The sequence below is a fragment of the Passer domesticus genome, chromosome Z (assembly GCF_036417665.1).
Source record: "Passer domesticus isolate bPasDom1 chromosome Z, bPasDom1.hap1, whole genome shotgun sequence".
NCBI classification, from domain to species: domain Eukaryota; kingdom Metazoa; phylum Chordata; class Aves; order Passeriformes; family Passeridae; genus Passer; species Passer domesticus.
The window spans coordinates 35595215-35614588 of NC_087512.1; the positions used below are offsets into that span (position 1 = coordinate 35595215).

A 19374-nucleotide genomic window follows, 5' to 3' on the forward strand; every position below is an offset into this window, starting at 1 on the left:
CTCCACCTTCATCTTTCACAGCTCTCCAAACCCCGTGGACTATATTTATCGTCCGACAGATATTTGAAGCGACAAAAAGAACAAGAAATCTGAGTCCTCTTCACACTCTGCCTAGACACGTCTTACTCTTCACCGCTGCAAGTTTCCTGCACCCCTTCCCAGCCAGGTCTGCTCCCCTTCCACCCCAGCCTCCCTTCGACTCTCGCTGCTCCCTCACGGCGCCCTTCCAAGCCCCCACGCAGCAGCCGGCGAGCCTCGGGCCGCGCAGTGCGGCCCAGGAGCCGCGGCCCCGCGGGCTCCTCGCTCACCGAGGCGCGGCCGCTGCAGGCGCCCCGAGCCCGCCCGGCGCCTTCGCCCCCGGGGCACCCGGCCCCCCGCGCCGCCGGGTGCGCGCTCGTTCGGGGCTGGGACCCACGAGACAGCCCTTCGATCCCATGAGCCGCAGACGAGCTGCTCCTACGTGGCTTCCAACGTTACCGGCACTGCAGGAGGAAGCGTTAAAGAGAGCAACAAAAAGGACGAACACGCGCAGCTGCCAGGGCCGCCGCGGGCTCCGCGGGGGTGAGGCGGGGGCCGGGCGGAGCGGCAGGGGCGGGACGCTGCGGGGGCCGCGGCGCCGCGGAGGGCCGGGCCGGGCCGGGCCGGCAGGGCCCGGGGGTGGGAGCCGGGAGGGGCGCGGGCCGGGCGGGGACCCGCAGCCCAGGGCAGGAGCCGGAGTCCGGCTCGGGGCCGCGCCCGCCGGGGAGGTGGCCGGGCTCCGTGCCTGCCCCTGGGCTGCCCCGCACCTGGTGCTGTGGGCGTACCGGGAGCGGTCCCGAAGCGGGTGGCAGCGCGGGCTGGTGTGGAGCATCGCTCTTCCCGGGCGCCGTACCCTGCGGAGCCTCGCAGTATTACTCCAGGAGCCGCCGTGTCGTCGGGCAGGTGCTGCACTGGAGGGCAGGGAGACGCATCTGTTGTGCCTGTGTCCTTTTTTCCCTTCTTTCCTTCTTTTTCCCCACTTTTTTTTTCTTTCCTTACGCTTTTCCCTCTGTCCCACTCCTTCCCCTCCTCTCTCCCCAACACCACCCCCCCGCCACTTTCCATCTCTCCTCTCCTTTTTTGTTCCACTAATGTCTTTTTTCTTCTTTCTTTTCCCTATTCTTCTCATTACTATTTTCGCCTTCTTTCCCTGCTTTTTTCCCTGTCACACCTTCTGTTTTCTCAGTGTTTTTTTGTTTCCCCGCTTTCTGTCTGTCTGCCTTCCGACCCTCCGTTCCCCCTTTCCCGCGGCAGTGCATGCGGAGAGCCCCGGGCAGGCTGTTGCCCTCCGGGCAGGGTGTTGCCTTGGTGGGAAATCTGCTGGCCATAACAAGGATTAGGGTTCATGATGCTCCTGAGGTGTTGCAGTCGTAGGTTGTGGTGCTTTCTCTCTCTTTAACCCAGTGTAACTGGGAAAACCCTGAAAAAAGTTCTTTTTGATCAGAATTAAAAAAAAGGGCTGTTTAGAAGGTTGTAAATAGTTTTTTTGTGGCCCAGGTTGGGTGAGAGGACTGAGAAAGAAGGCTGACAGGAGACTCAGTTGTGCTCTGGCACTTTGCCTTCTTTCAGCTTTACTGAAAGTGGACTTCTTTGTGGGAAAGAGGAGGAGTGGCAGCAGGAGGGAATTGCCATTTTGGAGTCTGCTATTTTAAATTTAATTTTTAATGGAATATGAGGTATTTGACCACAGAGTTGGCAAGAATGAGAGTCAGAAATGGTGGTGAGAGAAGAGGGGACAAATCTAGCTTTTCTGTCTTTCAACTTGAAAATCTTTGTGAAAAATAGTGCAGTATTTGTAGCTCTAGTTGGAGATCACTTAGATTTTGAAAGTAGGTGTTGGAGGTCACCTGGATTTTGAAAGTAGGTGTATACCCAAGAAAACGTTTTCTCTCCTCAGTGATTAACTGTTTTGCCTATAGTGTATACCAGTTACCAGCATGCCTTTCCTAAAAAATCTGAATTATCTGGGGTAATACTCACTTCCTGAGGCGAGAAGAGCCAAAAGTTGCTAAAAAAACCTGATGAATACCTTTGCCAAGTCTGCCTTTTTCCTAGCATAAACCAAATGCAAAGCAAACATACAAGCTAAAGACTTGCAGTCTATTTGCTGAAAATACTATGTTTACTGAGCAAAATCCTGCTCTCCAATTTTTTTCCACATTAGAAAACCCACTTCTAGTCTTATTAAAAGAGTTAATTTTGGTTTTTTTAATAATCCTTCTCAGATTTGCTTTGGATTTTAACATAATTCAAAAGTTCTCCTTTTACACTAGTTCATAAGCTCCTGAAACTGGATAACACCTATCAACATAGAATTCTGTCTTAGAAAAGGCAAAAAAATGTAGTTCCACAGAAATGTATCCTACCCAGTAGTACAAGTAGAGTAACTTTCAGTGTTAGGTTTACTTCATAGCTCCAGAGACACCACTTTTTGCAATGTGCAGCATTATTATACATAGGATAATTGTGGTGCTGTTAGAGGAACTTAATAAAATGAACAGAAACCTCCTCTTGGAAAACTGTGGTAGAGTATCTCAGGAAGTTCACTGATGATTCTTTAGCTCACTGATGAACTGTAGGCATGCTTTAAAACGCTGGCTTCTCCATAGGGCTGAAGAAAATCTCAGAATATTTTCTGTGTTGTGCTTGAAGAGGGATTCAAGTACTCAAAAATTTGACAGCTTCTTACTTCCGCCTTCCTTCTGGTTTTATAGATAACTTTTCCTGCTAGTGTGTCCAGTTATGAAATACAGCATTGTCACAAGGCAGCAATGAGCAAAATTTTTTATGTGGGCATGAGGAGTGCAGCAACTGCTCTCTTCCAGGGGATTATAGGTCACAGTTTAGAATAATGTGAAAAAAGTAGGTGTTTTACCTTGAAATAGCCAACGTGTGCAAATTACCTTGAGGAACAGCGGGCAGTTCTACTGCATGTTAAATTGGTCAACATTAGTTTAAAGATTTCATTATTTTTTGTTTTGTGATTCCTACTTTCAGTGTTAGTAACCTTAAGGTAAAACCTATCTTTTTGTCCTTACTAAGAGTCACAGGCTTCTTGAGGTAGGAACTGGTCACTGAACTGGTCGCTGCCATAACATCTTTACTCTCCTTAGTTGAAATATCTTACTGTTAGCTCTGTCTGAGGGGCCTCTAAGGACAGACAGGATTGGAAATAGTAATAAAGCTTTGAACTGTTCTGCAGAAGGTTTACGTGATACAGTAGTAGAAGAGAGTACTAGAAAGGCTAGTAAAACTGACTGCCTTTTCAATTTACAGTCTACACAGAGTAGTAGTACAATCTACACGGCTAACATGTGAGTGTTACTCATTTTTTGAAACAGAAATATTTTAGAGTGTAAGATTCCTAACAATTGAATATAACATCTCCATGTAACCTGGAGGTTTGAATTTATTTTCGTATTTTTTAGCTCTGAAAAAACAGTTGTCTACTTTTAGCTACTCTCAGTATTTAACTTCCATGTAGTGGTGGATGTAGCAGTACTAGTCACTTGTGGACTTTTGTCTAAAGCCATCTTCCAAGTTGACAAAGGACTATAAATGCATTTGGGTTTTTTTTTTGCTGTAAAAAGGGAGTGTATTTTCCCTTTTTTATTGTTTTCTTGAGCACCTCTGAGGGAAAAACATCTACTCCTAGAGTGTTGTAGGAGTTGCAGACAACTGTGCCCATATGCATATGCATATGATTTTGGAATTAAGAGTCCCATAAAGGCTTATGATAAGCCAACTACGTGGCTTATGACCGGTTCTCATTTTCACTAAGACCCGAGACTCAACACTACCTAAGAGAACAAATACGAGTTCTTTGATTCATTTACAGGCATATCAACTTTCAAGATTGTGCTGCTTTGTGTTATGGAAAGCTGAGTAAATGACTTCTGTGTCTGGCAGATCTTTGCAGATGACGCACAGGCTGTCTTTGTGTTTATGCATGTTTGTGTTTATACAAGCTGCTTACTGGTTTGAAAATCACTTCTTCCTCAGAATGAATGTTCTGCATAACTGAATCTGAATGGAACTATGGTAATTGTAGTAACTACAGGATGTGTGTGCTTTGAAGCATTCTGGATATGCCTTCATAAAATCTTAGGACTTCCCAGCAAATCCATCTTCATGGCCCCGCTGGCTGGAGAGCTCCCCAGTGGCCGTCTGGTTGGATTTGTTGTTGCACTCCTCCTGGCCCAAAGTGTGTGTGCCAGAGGTGGCAGTGGGGTTGCTCCTTCCCCAGCAGCACATCATGGTGCCAGAGCAGTGGCGCGGTGAGGCAACACAGGCTGTGCTGTGCCGATGGCCAGAGGCTGGTGTCCTGGCTGCTGGAGCAGCGCTGCCCTGCTGGCTGTGCACCCTCACAACCACCCTCATTTGTAGGACCAGCTGCTCCAGTCCAGCCTGTCTGCACAAAATCTCCACACCAGCTCTGGTCTCCCTCCAAGCTGTGGTATACTATTGTAAAAGTGTTTTGTTTGGTGGGGCTTTTTTTCTTTGTTTTGGAGATTTTGGGTGGTTTTTGTTTTGAAGACCTAGGTTTCTCATGGAATTTTGTGTTTGCTAGAAATCTAGCTGAAATTACCTTGGTTTTGTTTAGTCATACCATACAATTTGTAGACGGTTTGTAGACAGCAATAAAGAAAAATTTTGGCAGGAAGGAGGGAAGTGGGCAGCTAACTCAGCCTTTGTACTAACTTCCCCAACTACCAGCAACGGCTGTAACTTTCCCCTTTTAATGGTGACTGCTTCAGAAACACAGATTTTGACTTGAGGAGAAAGCAGAAAAAAAGGAAGCAGGTCAGGTATGTAAATTTGCAACTGAACTTCAGTTGACAGTGAAATGAAGGCTGCCATATAAAGCGTTTCCTCCACAGCCTTGCAACCTTCCTCCACGTCTCCCACAGTGCAAAGTGCTGCCTCTGATAAGGTAATTCTCTAGTGTGCGCACTAAGGCTGTGCAGAGCTGAAGCTTTAGTGATGTTAAAAGCTTAACTGAATGTAGTCTGAAACTATATTAATGAGTGTTCTAGGATCAGTAAGTCTGTTAGGTGTGTTATTAGATAAAAGGCAGCAAATCTTAATGCTGTAAAGATCAGCTTTTGTGAATGGGATATGATCAGATTTTAGGACTCTGAAATTCTGAACATAAGCAAATAGTAACTTATTGTTAAAATTGGTCTGAGGAAGCAGCATGCTAGTGAGAGAAATTTACCGGGGAAAAAATTCCTCATAAAGATAAGAGCCATGTTAATGTGTAAATGTTTGCAGATCTCTTGTTTTGGTATAATGAAAATGCCAGGTCTGATTATTCTGAGCTCTGAACAATAGAGGAATTGCACCCAGCTGGGTATACAAGGTCTTTCTGAATGGGATTCTTTATCTTACACTCAACTAAGTTTTATTCTAAAATGGGAGCAGGAAAGACTTCTTAGCAAGCTGTATTCTTGAAAATTTTAGAAGGTGAAGACTGCCATAGTCACTTCCAATTAAGACTTTCTCCCTCCATTTGAACAGTGACAGGTTGGTAATCTTCTTGAGTGTGTGATTTCTCAATGCTGGTGCTCCTATAAAAACTAAGAATAGGATAAAATAATAATGCCAACAGCCTAAAGAAAGGATTCCAATGTCTGTCAGCTAAAGTATCACAAATATAACTGTATTTGAAGTACACTAAGTTCTAGAAATGTCTTAATTTTTAAGTTTGTAGGCAGAATACAGTAATTGAAGGTTAAGCAGTATCACAGGCTTCATCCTATGAAACTATATACCCAATGGACACTATCATATATATACTCTCCTTCCTCTGTTAATGTAATATGCAATGAATATTATTTTTGGAGGATTAGATTTACTAGTGAAAACAAGCAGGACATCAAGTACAAAAGTGTGATAAGTTACAAAGTGTGTTAAAACATGTTCTAAATTATGTTGTTTGGTTCAATGTCACATTGCAAATTGAAAGATAGAATTCTAGAATTCTCCTTTTAAATTTTTTTAAAATTCAAAGTGTAAGACCTCATTGTAAAAATTTGCCTCTGTGTGCTTTCCACTGTAATTTCATGCTAGCTCACTGGGCTACTTTCCTTAAGTTTTAAGTTTTCTTCCAGTTTGACTTCACTGTACATGAAAAACACAGTGTGAACAAATGTCTGCCTTCCTTAAAATAAATTAGAAATGCAGGATAAAATACTTACAATTGTAATTCTGAAAACAAGTACACTTCAGTGTAAATAAAATGTTTATATGATGCTGTTAAGTGACAAATTTATGTCTAGTTATGTCTATGTCTGCCTGCTGTTGGCTTGAAATACAAAATATTTGACTGTAGTACTTCTATAGTCACTTGTGCAGTGTTCCACACCTTCCTCCCACCTGCTGCTTCCCCCAGTCAGTTTGCAGTGCCATGGGCAAAGTGGTGGACCCAGAATGCAGTGCATCACGGACAGCACTACTAAGGAAAACTCTGGGTGCCATGCCTCAATTTCTTAAATGCAGCTGTTCTGAGATCTGCAAGTAGCAGCTTAAGAGCCACAGTTTAGGAATTAAAACTTAAAAATATACTGGAGCAGGTTAAAGAAAAGAGGGAGGAAAAGGAAATTCTTATGCTGAACAACCTATGGCAAAAGAGCAGTGGACACAATACCACTTATTTTTGTTAAACAAAGTTTCTTATCAGTTTTTCTGAGTAGCTGTTATTTTTACAGCTATTCAAAACGTTTTTATGAGGCACTATCTTTTTTCTTGAAAGTAGTAAAAATGTAAGAAGCCTTGTATCTCTCAAATACTTTTTGTTTCATAAAATTACAGAATCACGTTTTGGAGGACATTCTCTGTAAAGTGTGTGGGCTTTTGCAATTAGAGCCTGGTTTGAAATTCAAACCTGCCCTAAATTATTAGGCAGTGAATTTGTGATTCACTCATCTGTGCAGCAGTGTAAGTTATTTGAGGATATCCTGTTCCTGACCAATTTACCTGCATGACATAGTACTTTTAAAAAAAATTTAAAAAGACACACAGTTCTGCGATACAGTTCTAGAGTGCAGTTTTCTCAGCAGCCAAAGCTGTATCTGCTGCACAACTGCAGTGATTCTGTTCACAGAGTATTGAAACAGAAAAAAAGGTGCTTAATGAGTAACAGAACTAACAAACAAAAATCATCTAGGGCTTGTGCAGTAAAGTAGAAAATAAAATTGGCTAGAAATCATGTTGCAATCCAGCATTGTAGCATACCTCCACATAAAAGTAATTGCTGAATATTAAAAACAATTGTGTTTAAATGATGGTAATGCAACACTGCTGTGCATTCAGATTAGTGCACTTGCAGTAACTTGATACAAATCAGCTTGAGATACAAGTTGCAAGTATTGCCTCTTACCTTAAAAACCTCTCTCAGCAATTCAGTAACAGTTTTTCTCACAACTCAAAACTGAGGTGCCCTGCTATAATAACTTTTTTCCCTCGCCCTTCTCATCAGCTCTTCCCTGGTGGTATTTCTAAGCTCATATGAAGGATGTTGAAGAGACTGTCTCACATAAAGATCTTGAAAGGCTGCAGGGACTTCTTTGCCAGCGAGAACTAAAGCATGGCTGCCATCCAGGAAGTGAGTGGTAAGTCATAATGATAAAGAAATCTATGTCAACCCCGAAGTGGGTATTAAACATTTTTGTCAAACTCTAAAGCATGAATTAACAAGAAATATTTGATTCTTAGTGTATCTGACTTCAGTTTTGTTTTAGAGGCAGCTGAATCAGCTCTGTTTTTTTACTGAACTTCAGTTTGTAGTGTTAGTCATGTGGAAATTTCATGAACACTGTATGCTTCTCCCAGTGTTTTTCTATTAAAAAAATTATTTGTTAATTTAAAATTTTCTATGGAATATCTTTGGCTGAACTATTCAGCTTTTTACTGTCACTAAATAAGAATGTAGTTATTAATCACTAATATGTTTAAGAAACCTTTTAGTCTAAGAATGACTATCATATTCCATTTTGTTTTAGGATTTTTCATTCTATTTCCCTGAAAAACTTGCCAAATTCCTGAGAAACAAGGGTTTTTTCTGAAGTTGTTGAAGCTTATATGAACAGAGAAGAGGAAATTTTTTTTTAGCCCTGGAAAGCTACCTGGTATTTGAAATGCTGAAGAGGAAATTACGGTTTTGCTACAACTCACGCTTCAGGCTTTTCTTGGGTCTAACTCTCATTTTAGTAGTAATTTCAGTTTTGAAAGTTAACCAGAAAGAAGACTTCCTAAATCGGAGGCATCTGGAGCTAACAAAAGAAGATCCTATTAGCAATGTTAACTGCACCAAGATAATTGAGGGTGATATAGAAGAAATACAAAAGGTACAGCTTGAGGCATTATCAGTATCATTTAAGAAACGCCCCAGACTAACAACAGATGATTATATTAACATGACTGCAGACTGTGCCTCCTTCACCAAGACTAGGAAATACATTATGGAACCTCTCAGTAATGAGGAAGCAGAATTTCCAATTGCTTACTCAATAGTGGTTTATCACAAAATTGAGATGCTTGATAGACTTCTAAGATCAATCTATGCTCCACAGAATTTTTACTGCATTCATGTAGACAAAAAGTCTCCAGAATCCTTTTTTGCTGCTGTGAAGGGAATAGTCTCGTGTTTTGATAATGTCTTTATTTCCAGCCAGTTAGAGAGTGTGGTATATGCTTCATGGAGCAGAGTGCAGGCCGACATTAATTGCATGAAAGATCTCCACAGAAGAAGTTCAAACTGGAAATACCTAATAAACCTATGTGGTATGGACTTTCCTATAAAGACCAACAAGGAAATAGTAGAGAAATTGAAAGCTCTTAAGGGTGAAAACAGCTTGGAAACAGAAAAAATGCCTGTTTATAAAGAAGTAAGGTGGAAGAAACACCATGAGATTATTGATGGTAAAATAAAGAACACCGGGATAGACAAACAACTACCACCTCTCAGTACTCCAGTTTTTTCAGGCAGTGCCTATTTTGTAGTTAGCAGGAGTTTTGTAGAATATGTACTAGAAAACAGCAAAATACTTAAATTCATTGAGTGGGCGAAAGATACTTACAGCCCAGATGAGTACCTGTGGGCAACAATTCAAAGAATCCCTGAAGTCCCAGGCGCTTTTTCTTCCAGTGACAAGTACGACGTTTCTGACATGAATGCCCTGGCCAGGTTTGTCAAATGGCAATACTTTGAAGGTGATGTGTCCAAAGGTGCACCCTACCCACCATGCAGTGGAGTTCACATTCGCTCTGTCTGTGTTTTTGGAGTAGGAGACTTGAACTGGATGCTACGAAACCACCACTTATTTGCTAATAAGTTTGACACTGATGTCGACCCTTTTGCAGTGAAATGCTTGGAAGAGTATTTGCGGCACAAAGCTCTGTATCTGCAAAAGAACTGAAACGTCTGCTCCTCGTAGGAAACATAGGTACACATATTCTACTGCGACGTACTTTACAGCAATCGTGGTGGTGCTGATAATGGGTATAATAACTCTCACCATGTTGGTGTGGTGCTGCTCATGCCCTGCCTTGTCCATGGACAAGGGGGAGAAAACATGTCTTGAGTATGCCTTGTGGCACACTAAAGTTTGGAGTTTAGGTACAAAATCAGACAGCAGTTTTTGGAAAGTCAACTATTTGGAATATTTATTATCTAGAAGATATAATTAATGGACTTCCTTTGGCTAAACTCTTAAGGCATAGAAAATGCATGTTGTTCATGGTTATTCTCAATTTTTTTTTCCATGAATGTAATGCTAGCTGGAAGAGAAAGATGACGGGGTGGGGTACAAAGCAGCTGGACTGCACTTCATACTGAATACTAAAAGATCTCAGGTATATAACATTAGAAATTATCTAAAAGCTATGCAAAAGGGGATATGCAAAGCCAGCTGTTACCATTTTACTTTGATCTGTTTGCTGCAGTTCTGTTACATGTAATTCTTAATCCTCCTGAAAAATTTGTCTTCAGCATGGAGTATTAAAGAATTCAAATCTTTTGTATTCTTAAAGCACCCTGATATTGTGATATAAAGTTTATACACTAGTTTGTAATTACTTCTTCTCAGGGAAACTTCAGTTTTGTGCCTGATGAGATTTAGACTTGTAATTTTACATTTCTTACTGTATGGGGAGTTTTGCTTTTGTATCCAAAATTGCTGAAGTTTCTCAAAGAACTGCAGTAGTGGCTAAATATTACTGATGGAACTGCTGGTTTCTACTTTCTGTCAAGCTCAACTTGCATTCCAGATTATTTTAACACTAAGTATGAAAAAAATAAAATTATTTTTTTAAATTATATTGTCTCTTCCTACAATTGAAGTCCCCCCCTAAAAATACCACAAATAACTCCTAATGATGAAGGCCAAATATATTTTTGGTATGGTTTTCCATACATGACTGAAGATAAGCCCTACCTTACCTACGTATGGTCATTTGTTCATGTGTCTGTGCTTGTTTAGGTTTAACTTGTTCATCTGATTTTAATTCCACTTATGCCATTGCTTAGTTTAGCTGCTACAGTGTGGCACAGAATCTTGGGGTTGAAAGAAGAGGACACTGTGAGGGATAATATTATTTCCTTCTGTATCAATTCAGTTTTGTCATGCATACTGCCAGCTGTCTCTTTCCTGAAATGGCAGTGGACTTCATTACAAGTATTAGCAAATGGCAAAACAGACTTTTTTATTTGTGAGCTGTTGCTGTAACTGCAGCGTGTGTTTCTTACAAAGGCAGTTTATTCTGAAGTTTCTCCTACTTAGACATTAACATAAGGGACTGCTTGCTGTTGATCATGCAAACAGCTAGTGAAGCAAGAAGTTTAACCTGAAATGGAGCCTGTTTCTGCCAGTCTCTGCCTTCAGAACCACCTGAAAGCTGTTCAGGGAGTTTTCAGAAACTTTCACATTAACAGGTAATTAAAGCCTGTGAGCAAGGCAGTTGAGGGAAATACCCTGTCTTCCCCACCCTCTGACTTTTCTACAAGAATGCTCTTGTAGACAGTTGTGCTTTACCACCTTTGCACAAGTTACAACAAACTTCACTACATACAGTTCTGGGAATTTTGAAGAAGTCATTTTTAGCAGAAAGCAGTTTTTAAGAATTTGCACATAAAAACAATCTGCAAAAATATCTTCTATGATACCAGAACTGCTAGTTCAAAAAGACTGAAAAAGTGATGGTAAATAATAAAATACTCTGTGCAGCAGATGGACTGCTGACTCAGTTGCTTGAAATCTACTTGTCAGAGCATTTTTACCCTGCCTCTTTCAGCCTGCTTTGTACTTAATCATTTGTGTAATACCCTGTGTACTTAATCATTTGTGTTTCTGTTTTTAATAGTACTAGTACTATAGGTAGCAAAGATTAGATGCTTCCAGTATTACTGTTTAGATGGAGTGAAGGGAGATCCTGTGCCTGCTCACTGTATCTTCTGTACAGAAGGCAAAGTAAGAGAGCATAGCTGTTTAGGATACATTTGCCTTAAGATAAGGAAGAATTTCTTCTGGGAAAAGTGAACTAAAAAGAAAACAAACCTCTAAAACCGACTAGAGAACAGTCACCCTACTCTGGTAGAATTTAAATGCCGAAGTCACATATCCAGCTTACACCAGCCTTCACACCATGATCCTGTCATCCTGTGGGCAGCTAGGAGGGAAACTGGTTTGCATTCTGCCTACTGACTAACCCTTTTTTTTTTCTTTCTTTCTTTTTATTTTTTTTTTCAGTGGTTTAAAGCTGGTTCAGTTTCTCAGTTCAGCTGACCACCATTACTGGGAAGCAATGAGTAGCCACTGAAATTGTGGCGGAAGTACCATGTATGCTAAATCCCCTAATATAATTTCTTTTTCATAGCAGAGCTTTCTAAAAGAGCTCAGTGCATTGAAGACACTGCTCTAGTTCAGTCCCCACTTAACACATAAGCATTTTGAGTGGCATTAATAATAATATCAACCACCATTTACTTGGTTTAGTGATGATAACTGTGGTAACAAAGTATCCCATAATACTAAGGATCTCCAGGCGGAAAGCCTTTAGGATCAAAGGGTGATTTGATCCCAGAAACCTAATACTTGTGCTTTTATCTTTTGCCTGCCTGAGGTTTGGTTTGACAAGGGAGCATGTGATTGGCTCTTGTTCCTTCCTATGGAGCACAAGAAAAAAATGACAGAAAACCTACAACACTGCAGTTATAATCAAGGTCACCAGTCAGATCACCATTACATGGTGCATTTTCAAGTGGGCTGACAATTAAAAATTGACCTGGGTCATAACATGAATGCAATACAAGATAAAAATGAAAGAAGAGGTCATTGCTTCAATATACATGTACTATGCTGATCAGGAGGATTTAATCCCTCCAGATTCAGCACTGTTGCCAGCTCTGAATTGCTGCAGCGGTCATTAAAAGTAATAAACATGATTTAATATAACTTCTGCTACAAGACTTCACTTTTTAAATTTGTCTTCTTTTTATGAAAATGATAGTGGTGGTTTTCCTTTAGTCATGGAAAAACTAGAACAGCTAATAATGTTGGGAGTACCTCTTCAGTCAATTTAAATAAGGAAAATTTTGTAATGTAAAATGGCTTCCAAATTCCAGCTAACAATACTATTCATCTATTCCAGCTAACAGTACTATTCATGTTAGCTTAACATTTCAGTAATCTAGGTAAGTTTTCACAGTTTGCAAATTATCTTCTTTTCAATGGATAATTTTGGTGAATTTTAATGCCCTAGACTACAGTGTGATAAATTAACAGTAACCTGCTTTTGACAGACAACAGCATTCCAGGTGCCTTAACAGACATGAAAAGCAATTACAGATATACTTAGTTTTTAAGAATCTAACTATAATCTGATAATTTAAGTTGTTTCAGGATGTTACTGTATCTTTCTGGAATATGTATCCTAATTCTTCTGTCTTATAGCTGAAATGAATCGGTTTTGCGTACATTCCTAGCATACAGATAACACTTTGGATATTTTTTCTTCTTGGTTCCCCCTTCCTCCCTCCCCCCCCCCCCCTTTTTTTTTCACCTGTCTTTTTTTTTTTACCCTCTTCCCTATTCCAGATCTGAGAGTTCTTCATACAGATGTCTGTACTTGTATCATTGCCTTACTTGCTGTGCCTTAGGTACAGCATCTTCAAAGTGGAACATACTCTGCTCAGTGCCCTCATTTAAATACTGTGCTTCTCAAACTGAGCTTTGCTGTTGGAGTCTTAAACATGGTTGCATTCTTCTAGGATCTGCCAGTATTTGTTTTAGTTTGTCTGTTTTCTATATCTATAATAGAGCTTGACAAGAAAAAGTTAAGAAAACCAAATCCATGAAGTAAAACAGTATATTTAAAAATACATTGTTTTCTTCAAAAAACCTGATGCTTTTGAAATTTCCTAAGAAAATTATTAAGTTGTGTAAAAGATGAAAAAAATTCTGCTAAGACCATGTCAGGATGGGCCTTGAGCAGATGCCATCTTTTAAATCCATGTCACCTACTCCAAGACAGGATACCGGAACTCTTTCTGACAGATACAGATCTAGCTGTGTTTTTAAAAAAGTATTTCCTTTGGACTTGGAAATGTAGCCTTTTGGGAGATCTAGTCACATACAACTAATAGTGTTTTATTCTGTACCATGAAAACATATTAATCTTGCATATCTTTTAAAAAAAAAATTCAGGAATATGACCCCCTTAATTCTCACAGTTAAAGTAGTAATATTTCAGGAATCTTTTAGCAGAAAATGTTTAATTACTAAAATCTTCTGCATCTTTGACGAAGTTAGTTTATCTATAATCAAAACCCTTTATCTCTCTTCCTTTCAGACAACTTGCCTTTGATACATGTGGGGATGGGGAGCAGAAATGGTCATAAAGCTTCAAAGTGTATTTTAGTAACTGGTGTGTGATAGTGAAAGTGAAAATTGTGGCTTAGCATCAACAGTTATGAGTGAGTCTTTAGTATATTTTGGCAAGAGCTGTGTGAATTGCGTTAGTGATGCTGGAAATAGAGAATCCCCAGTGTTGATGTGAAATCATGTTAGTGTGGAAAATGTACTGGAAGAGTGCATGTGACAGGTCTGTAGATAATGCTCATATTCTCATCTAACAACAGACTGTTGTTAATTAAACATGTTGTTTTCACTAGACAGTTAAATTACCCCTTTGAACCATGAGATTATTAGGATGATTTTGTAATACCTCATCTACAAGCAGGAGTTGAAATGCTGTTGACCTTAATTTTGAGTCCAAGCCACCCTTTAAGCCTTTTCAAGTTCTGCAGAAATAGCAAACCTGTTTTTAACAACATACCAAGCAGTGATGTTACCCACCTGGCATGTCTTTGCTGGGCATGCAGAATAAGGAGGTGCTCTTAAGAATTAACATATGATAAGCCTTGTAAGCCTTGCATCCTGGCACATTCAATTCCTGTTCCTACAGGGGCCCCCAAGAGCAGAAGGGATTTGCTTTTACACCAGAGCAAACGCAGGTGAACCTAAATTGCGACAGTGAGACCAAAAGCATTTATTCTTTCTGCTGTGCCTGTAGCACTGAGCAGCTGCTGCCTGTGAGATATATAAATCCTCAGCAACGAGACAGCAATGAGAGAGCAATGAAAAAATAAATATCCAGACTACACAATTAATTTATATCTTCTTCAAGCACTTATAATAGAAGGCAAAATACAAGTACCACACATACTCTTCCCTCACTCTCTTCTTCCTCCCTCCCCACTAAATTTAATTCAAATAACTGCTATGCCAGGAAACCCTGCAAACAAATTATTTCACTGAGATAATGTCACTGCTCCCTAGGGCAACAGACCTTTGGAGAGCTCTTGTTCTCTTCAAATGACCAAAATCAGAAGGCCAAAGAGAAACTTCACTTTGTTTTCACAGCAATTACTCAAAGCATTTTCCTTTGCTGGTTTTTAAACATTTCTGGCTGCCTTAGTTACACAAGTAACTAAGGGCACAGAGAAGGAAGTCTGTTCCTCCAGTCTCACCATCTCCAGTCTCATGGGCTTTCTCCTTAATTAAAACACAAGACTTCTCCCACCCTTGCCTCCTTCAGAGTTTCCTACCTCCTTTTCTCCTTCTGCCATTATCTGTGAAGAGAGGGCACATGTGAAAGAAACACTAAGAGACCTTCTAAACATTACTTCAGCTGGCCAAGGTACAAAGTGAAGTTTCAGGGAAACTAGTTTCAGATTAATTAGATCTAGCATGTGAGGGGTGACTCTGTTTCTCAACTTGGTAGCTGTTTTTTAGCTTAATTTTTTAGTAAATTCAGCATCTCAAACCCTCTTAGGAATAATTGCTTTTGCATGTCTGCCTTTTATTTGGCAAACTACATTCTGCTAGGGTTGTATTTTTGAAGTCACATTGCTTTTACCTATTAATGTATCCAAATCTGCAGTCAATAGAGAGGACCTTTGAAGCCTGAATTTTCACTAGTAGCCTGAAGAATCTTCAGAAAATTCTAAATCTGCCAGACTGGCAGTGCAGCCATGTAATTCATGTACTTCACTTAATTTGGATGAAATTATGAGAACACAAACCTATTTTCATCGACTGAGCATCTTTCTAACATTGAAACAGTCACAGCAATTTTTAAATGTGGGAAAATCCTCCACAAGGCTACTTTCACAATCCTAAGATGAATGACACAGACTGGAACAGTCTCTCTAAAAATTGGAAATATGCTAAGAGCAGAAAACACTGAAAAGAAAGTGACAGAGCAGAACAGAATGACAAAATATCAGAACACTTTACACAGCTCTTTCCAAGATGCGACAGTCACCAGTTGCTTTACAGCCTGTGGATGTTAAAAAGCATGTTTGAACCAGCTGCTTGAGGGAGGGCAGTGATTTAGTGACAGATTATGAGGTATTTGGCTTTCAAGTGAGCTGTCAACCTATCCGTGCCTGCAAGCACAGCTGGTCTGCACCCAAGGGTGCTGAGGATGCTGTCTGGTATCCTCAAAAGGCTGTTCCCCTTCAGCTCTGAAGAAGAATAGAAACTGAAGAAGGCCCCAGATGGCCAAGGTAAAACAGACTTTGTACCCATCTAAAGAAAGGGCAAATGGAACAATGAGGAACTGCAGGCTGATTGTCTCATTTTCAGCTCCTGGGGAAAGCATCTCTGAAGCAACAACCCTTAAGCAAGTACAAGCAGACAAGGCAGAAGATGGAGACTGACTAAGTGATGCCTGATCTGATGATCATCTTTGACAAAGTGATTGGGTTTGTGGATGAGGCAAGAGCTAATGCTGCCCTGGTTGTACACGAGTAAGACTTCAGCAGACACTGTGAGGAAAAGCAAGCTGGACGGGAGGAGGGCAGCTTCAAGGTCTCTGCTCTGCCTACAGGGAGGTTACAGGGGGCTAGGATTTTTTTACAATAGTTGCCACAAGTAGAAACAGAGTTTTCAGCTAGAGAAATTTCCATAGCATGGTAACTAAACAGTGGGACAAGCTACCTGGAGAGGCTGTACCACCTCTGTCCTTCATGGACTTCAAATCCCAGTGAGACAAAGCCCTCAGCAACCATGTCTGACCCCACAGCTAAGCCTGTTTTGGGTAGCGGATTGAGTTTGGAGATCTGCTGCACTCCGCATCATTCCATATAACTGTTTTCCTATATTCTTACAAAACCACTCCAGAGAAGTAAGAGCCAAAGAAAAATATTTCCTATTACTTATGAATCAAATGTTTTAAATAATATGTAATACCAGAGGTTTGCTGTAACTCATTTTCCCATGTTGCATGTATCCACTTTGTCACCCCACAAGTACCAGTCCCCACAAAGTCCCAGCATATTGGTTTTCACCAGTTGTCTTATTTTTAACTCAGTATTCCTTTCACAAGAATACTGCCATATCTGTCTGGGATTAAATTGTGTCAAATGATTGCTTACATGAATGACAGTTTCACTCTGAGAGGCCCAGGATGCTTGCTGCACGTAATGTGATGGTATCTCCCCATTACTCACACTGTCACATTTCAGAGGCTCACATAGCCCAGATGAAGCTGGGAATAATAGGGGTTTTTTTGGTGAATGAAAACACATAGCACTTTCTGGTTCTGTTCTAACCACCATCTGGCTTTGCTCACACCACCAAATGAAGTCATGAACTAATCCATTTGTGAGATACAACAATGGGATTATAGGAAATATTTCCTCTTTCTTTCTTGGAGCGCAGTTAGAAGGAAAATGAGTCTGCACTTGTACAAATCTCACTTTGGACACAAAGAAGAATCTGCAGGAGCAAGTCGATTTTCTATATATGTCTCTAAGAAGGTATTTGGCTTTTGGCTACTTAAAAATTGTTTAGTAGCTATAATGATGAAGTTGCTACTTCATCAAAGTAGCTGTGATAACGAACTGTAGGAAAGCAGTTCTGTTTTGTGTAATTATTTTCATGTGTACTCCATCTTGCTCCAGAAAGTCTGTATGTCTGGACTTGTACAGTACTTTTATGAACAACTGAAAGAAAGACTAGATACTTGCTTGATTGTGTAGCTTGCCATCTCTTTGGACAGAAGCTGTATGTAAGATATGTAAAATAGCTTAGACTGAGAAACCACATCATAGAGACCTGATGGGAATTTACTATCTGATACACAGTCGAACAATCCCAAGGAAAATCTTGTCTTAAAGTTTGTACATCAGAATATATCAGTGGTGGTATTATTATTTATATAAAGGCATTGGGGTTATAGTAGTATAAATGGCTTTTGGCAGAAGGCAGTATTTGGTTAATGTTTGTTAAGTGCTACTCTCTTTAACTGCTGGGTAAAAAAAGGAAAAATAACTCTACCAAAATTATTTCGGTTTCTGCTGAGTGCTCTGTGTCATTTGTTGGCAAAGGTAATGGAAGGAAAAATATCCCTAATAAGCAACAAAAAATGACCATGAAATGGTTTTTTAACATTAACAGCATTGGCTAATATTTTCTTTCCCATATTTGCTACTGCCAAAACTGTAGGAAAGGACTATGATACAATTAATATTTCATGCTGCTAGCCTAGGACCATTCTTAAAAAGAAATGAAAGCACCTAATGTGGTACACTGAATAGTTATGCTCAAAATTACATCCACGCCCCACCACACCTCAAATTAGAGGCATCTTGTTTCCATCACCATCTTATCTTTGATCCTTCACATGTGCTTTTACACATCTCCCATCTGGCTCAGACCATACTGTACAGTCCAGCAACTGATTAGTTTTAAAGCCTGCACAAAGACATATGCTGTAAGCACACTCAGAAGGCTTTCCTTTTCTTCCCCTCCCTGTGTGAGAACAGGGCAAAAACTAATTTTTTTGAAAGAATGAGAAATACATGTCGCTGTCTATGAAAGAATTTGATCTCTTCCCTGAAGAAGTCAGCAGTTCTGTAATTCCGAGTGGGTTAAATACAAACCCTTCTCCATACTCTCCGCTGCCTTGGCCAGCCCCAAGCAGTTGGTAATTTCCTGTGCTGGCCGTTCATGAGGTTTACGTAGCTTTGTGCTAATCTCAGATAGGGAATCAGGCACATAATGCCAACATCCCTTTGGGAAAACATTTTAAATGCAGCCCACTGTGTACATCTTCACTGATGTTTGCAGATCTTTGTGCAGATAATGCATGCTATTTACACTTTGTAACTGCTAAGGAGGAAGTGTCACTGTGCTTGTCTGACACATTCCTTTTATCTTTCTCTGAGGTTGTGGTACAAACCAATCAATACCAGAGGCCCACTGCTAAGCTGGAAGAGTGGCTCAGAGTGATGGCAAGTCTCAAGAACTGACATCTGAAGAATGCCAGGCAGGAGAAGTCAGGAAAACACAACAAAGCAATGCAAGTTACAGGAGCCTGGACCCTGCATAGTTTCAGAAAGGAAAGTTTATCAACCTCAAAAGGCTTACGCAAATAAACCTCAGCTGGAGAAAAAAACAACCTTTACTACCCTGCCTTTTAAACATCTCTAGTTACCAGACAGAAGATTCTCTATCTTTATTTTTAAAATGGCAAAATAAAAATGGTAGAATAAATTTTCAGACTTGGTGTTAAATTAAAATCTGCAAAAAAAGGATTAGGCTGTTGGATAAAACACTCTCAAATAACACTTAAGTATATGTCAAGAGGCCCTTGGCATTTTTCCTCACAGAATTTATTCCAGTGCTGCAGTTCAATATGCACATCCTGGTTTCAGAGCTGCTTAGTCCACATTATCACATTATTTCTGCCATAAGGGAGTCCAGCTGCTGGGCAGATTTGGGACTCCTCTGCAATCTAATTCCTGTGGCTCTACAGTGTATATTATGAAGGTTCACACAGTACATTTTT

At 40.2% G+C, this 19374-nt stretch overlaps 1 protein-coding gene across 6 annotated transcripts; it reads left to right on the forward strand.

Moving 5' to 3' along the window:
* Window positions 1–402: 402 nt before the first annotated feature.
* GCNT1 (glucosaminyl (N-acetyl) transferase 1) lies at window positions 403–19079 on the forward strand. Of its 6 annotated transcripts, none has more exons than XM_064403485.1 (4): window positions 403–561; window positions 7499–7631; window positions 8022–9464; window positions 18752–19079. In XM_064403485.1, exon 3 carries the CDS (start codon window positions 8157–8159, stop codon window positions 9435–9437), a length of 1281 nt encoding a protein of 426 aa, XP_064259555.1. In that variant the 5' UTR covers window positions 403–561; window positions 7499–7631; window positions 8022–8156; the 3' UTR covers window positions 9438–9464; window positions 18752–19079. The 6 variants fall into 6 exon arrangements, with proteins under 6 accessions (XP_064259555.1, XP_064259554.1, XP_064259557.1 ...); XM_064403487.1 differs by lacking the exon at window positions 18752–19079 and adding an exon at window positions 5482–5544 and having other exon boundaries at window positions 424–561; window positions 8022–10334; XM_064403486.1 differs by lacking the exon at window positions 18752–19079 and adding an exon at window positions 4735–4826 and having other exon boundaries at window positions 425–561; window positions 8022–10334.
* The last annotated feature ends 295 nt before the right edge of the window (window positions 19080–19374 follow it).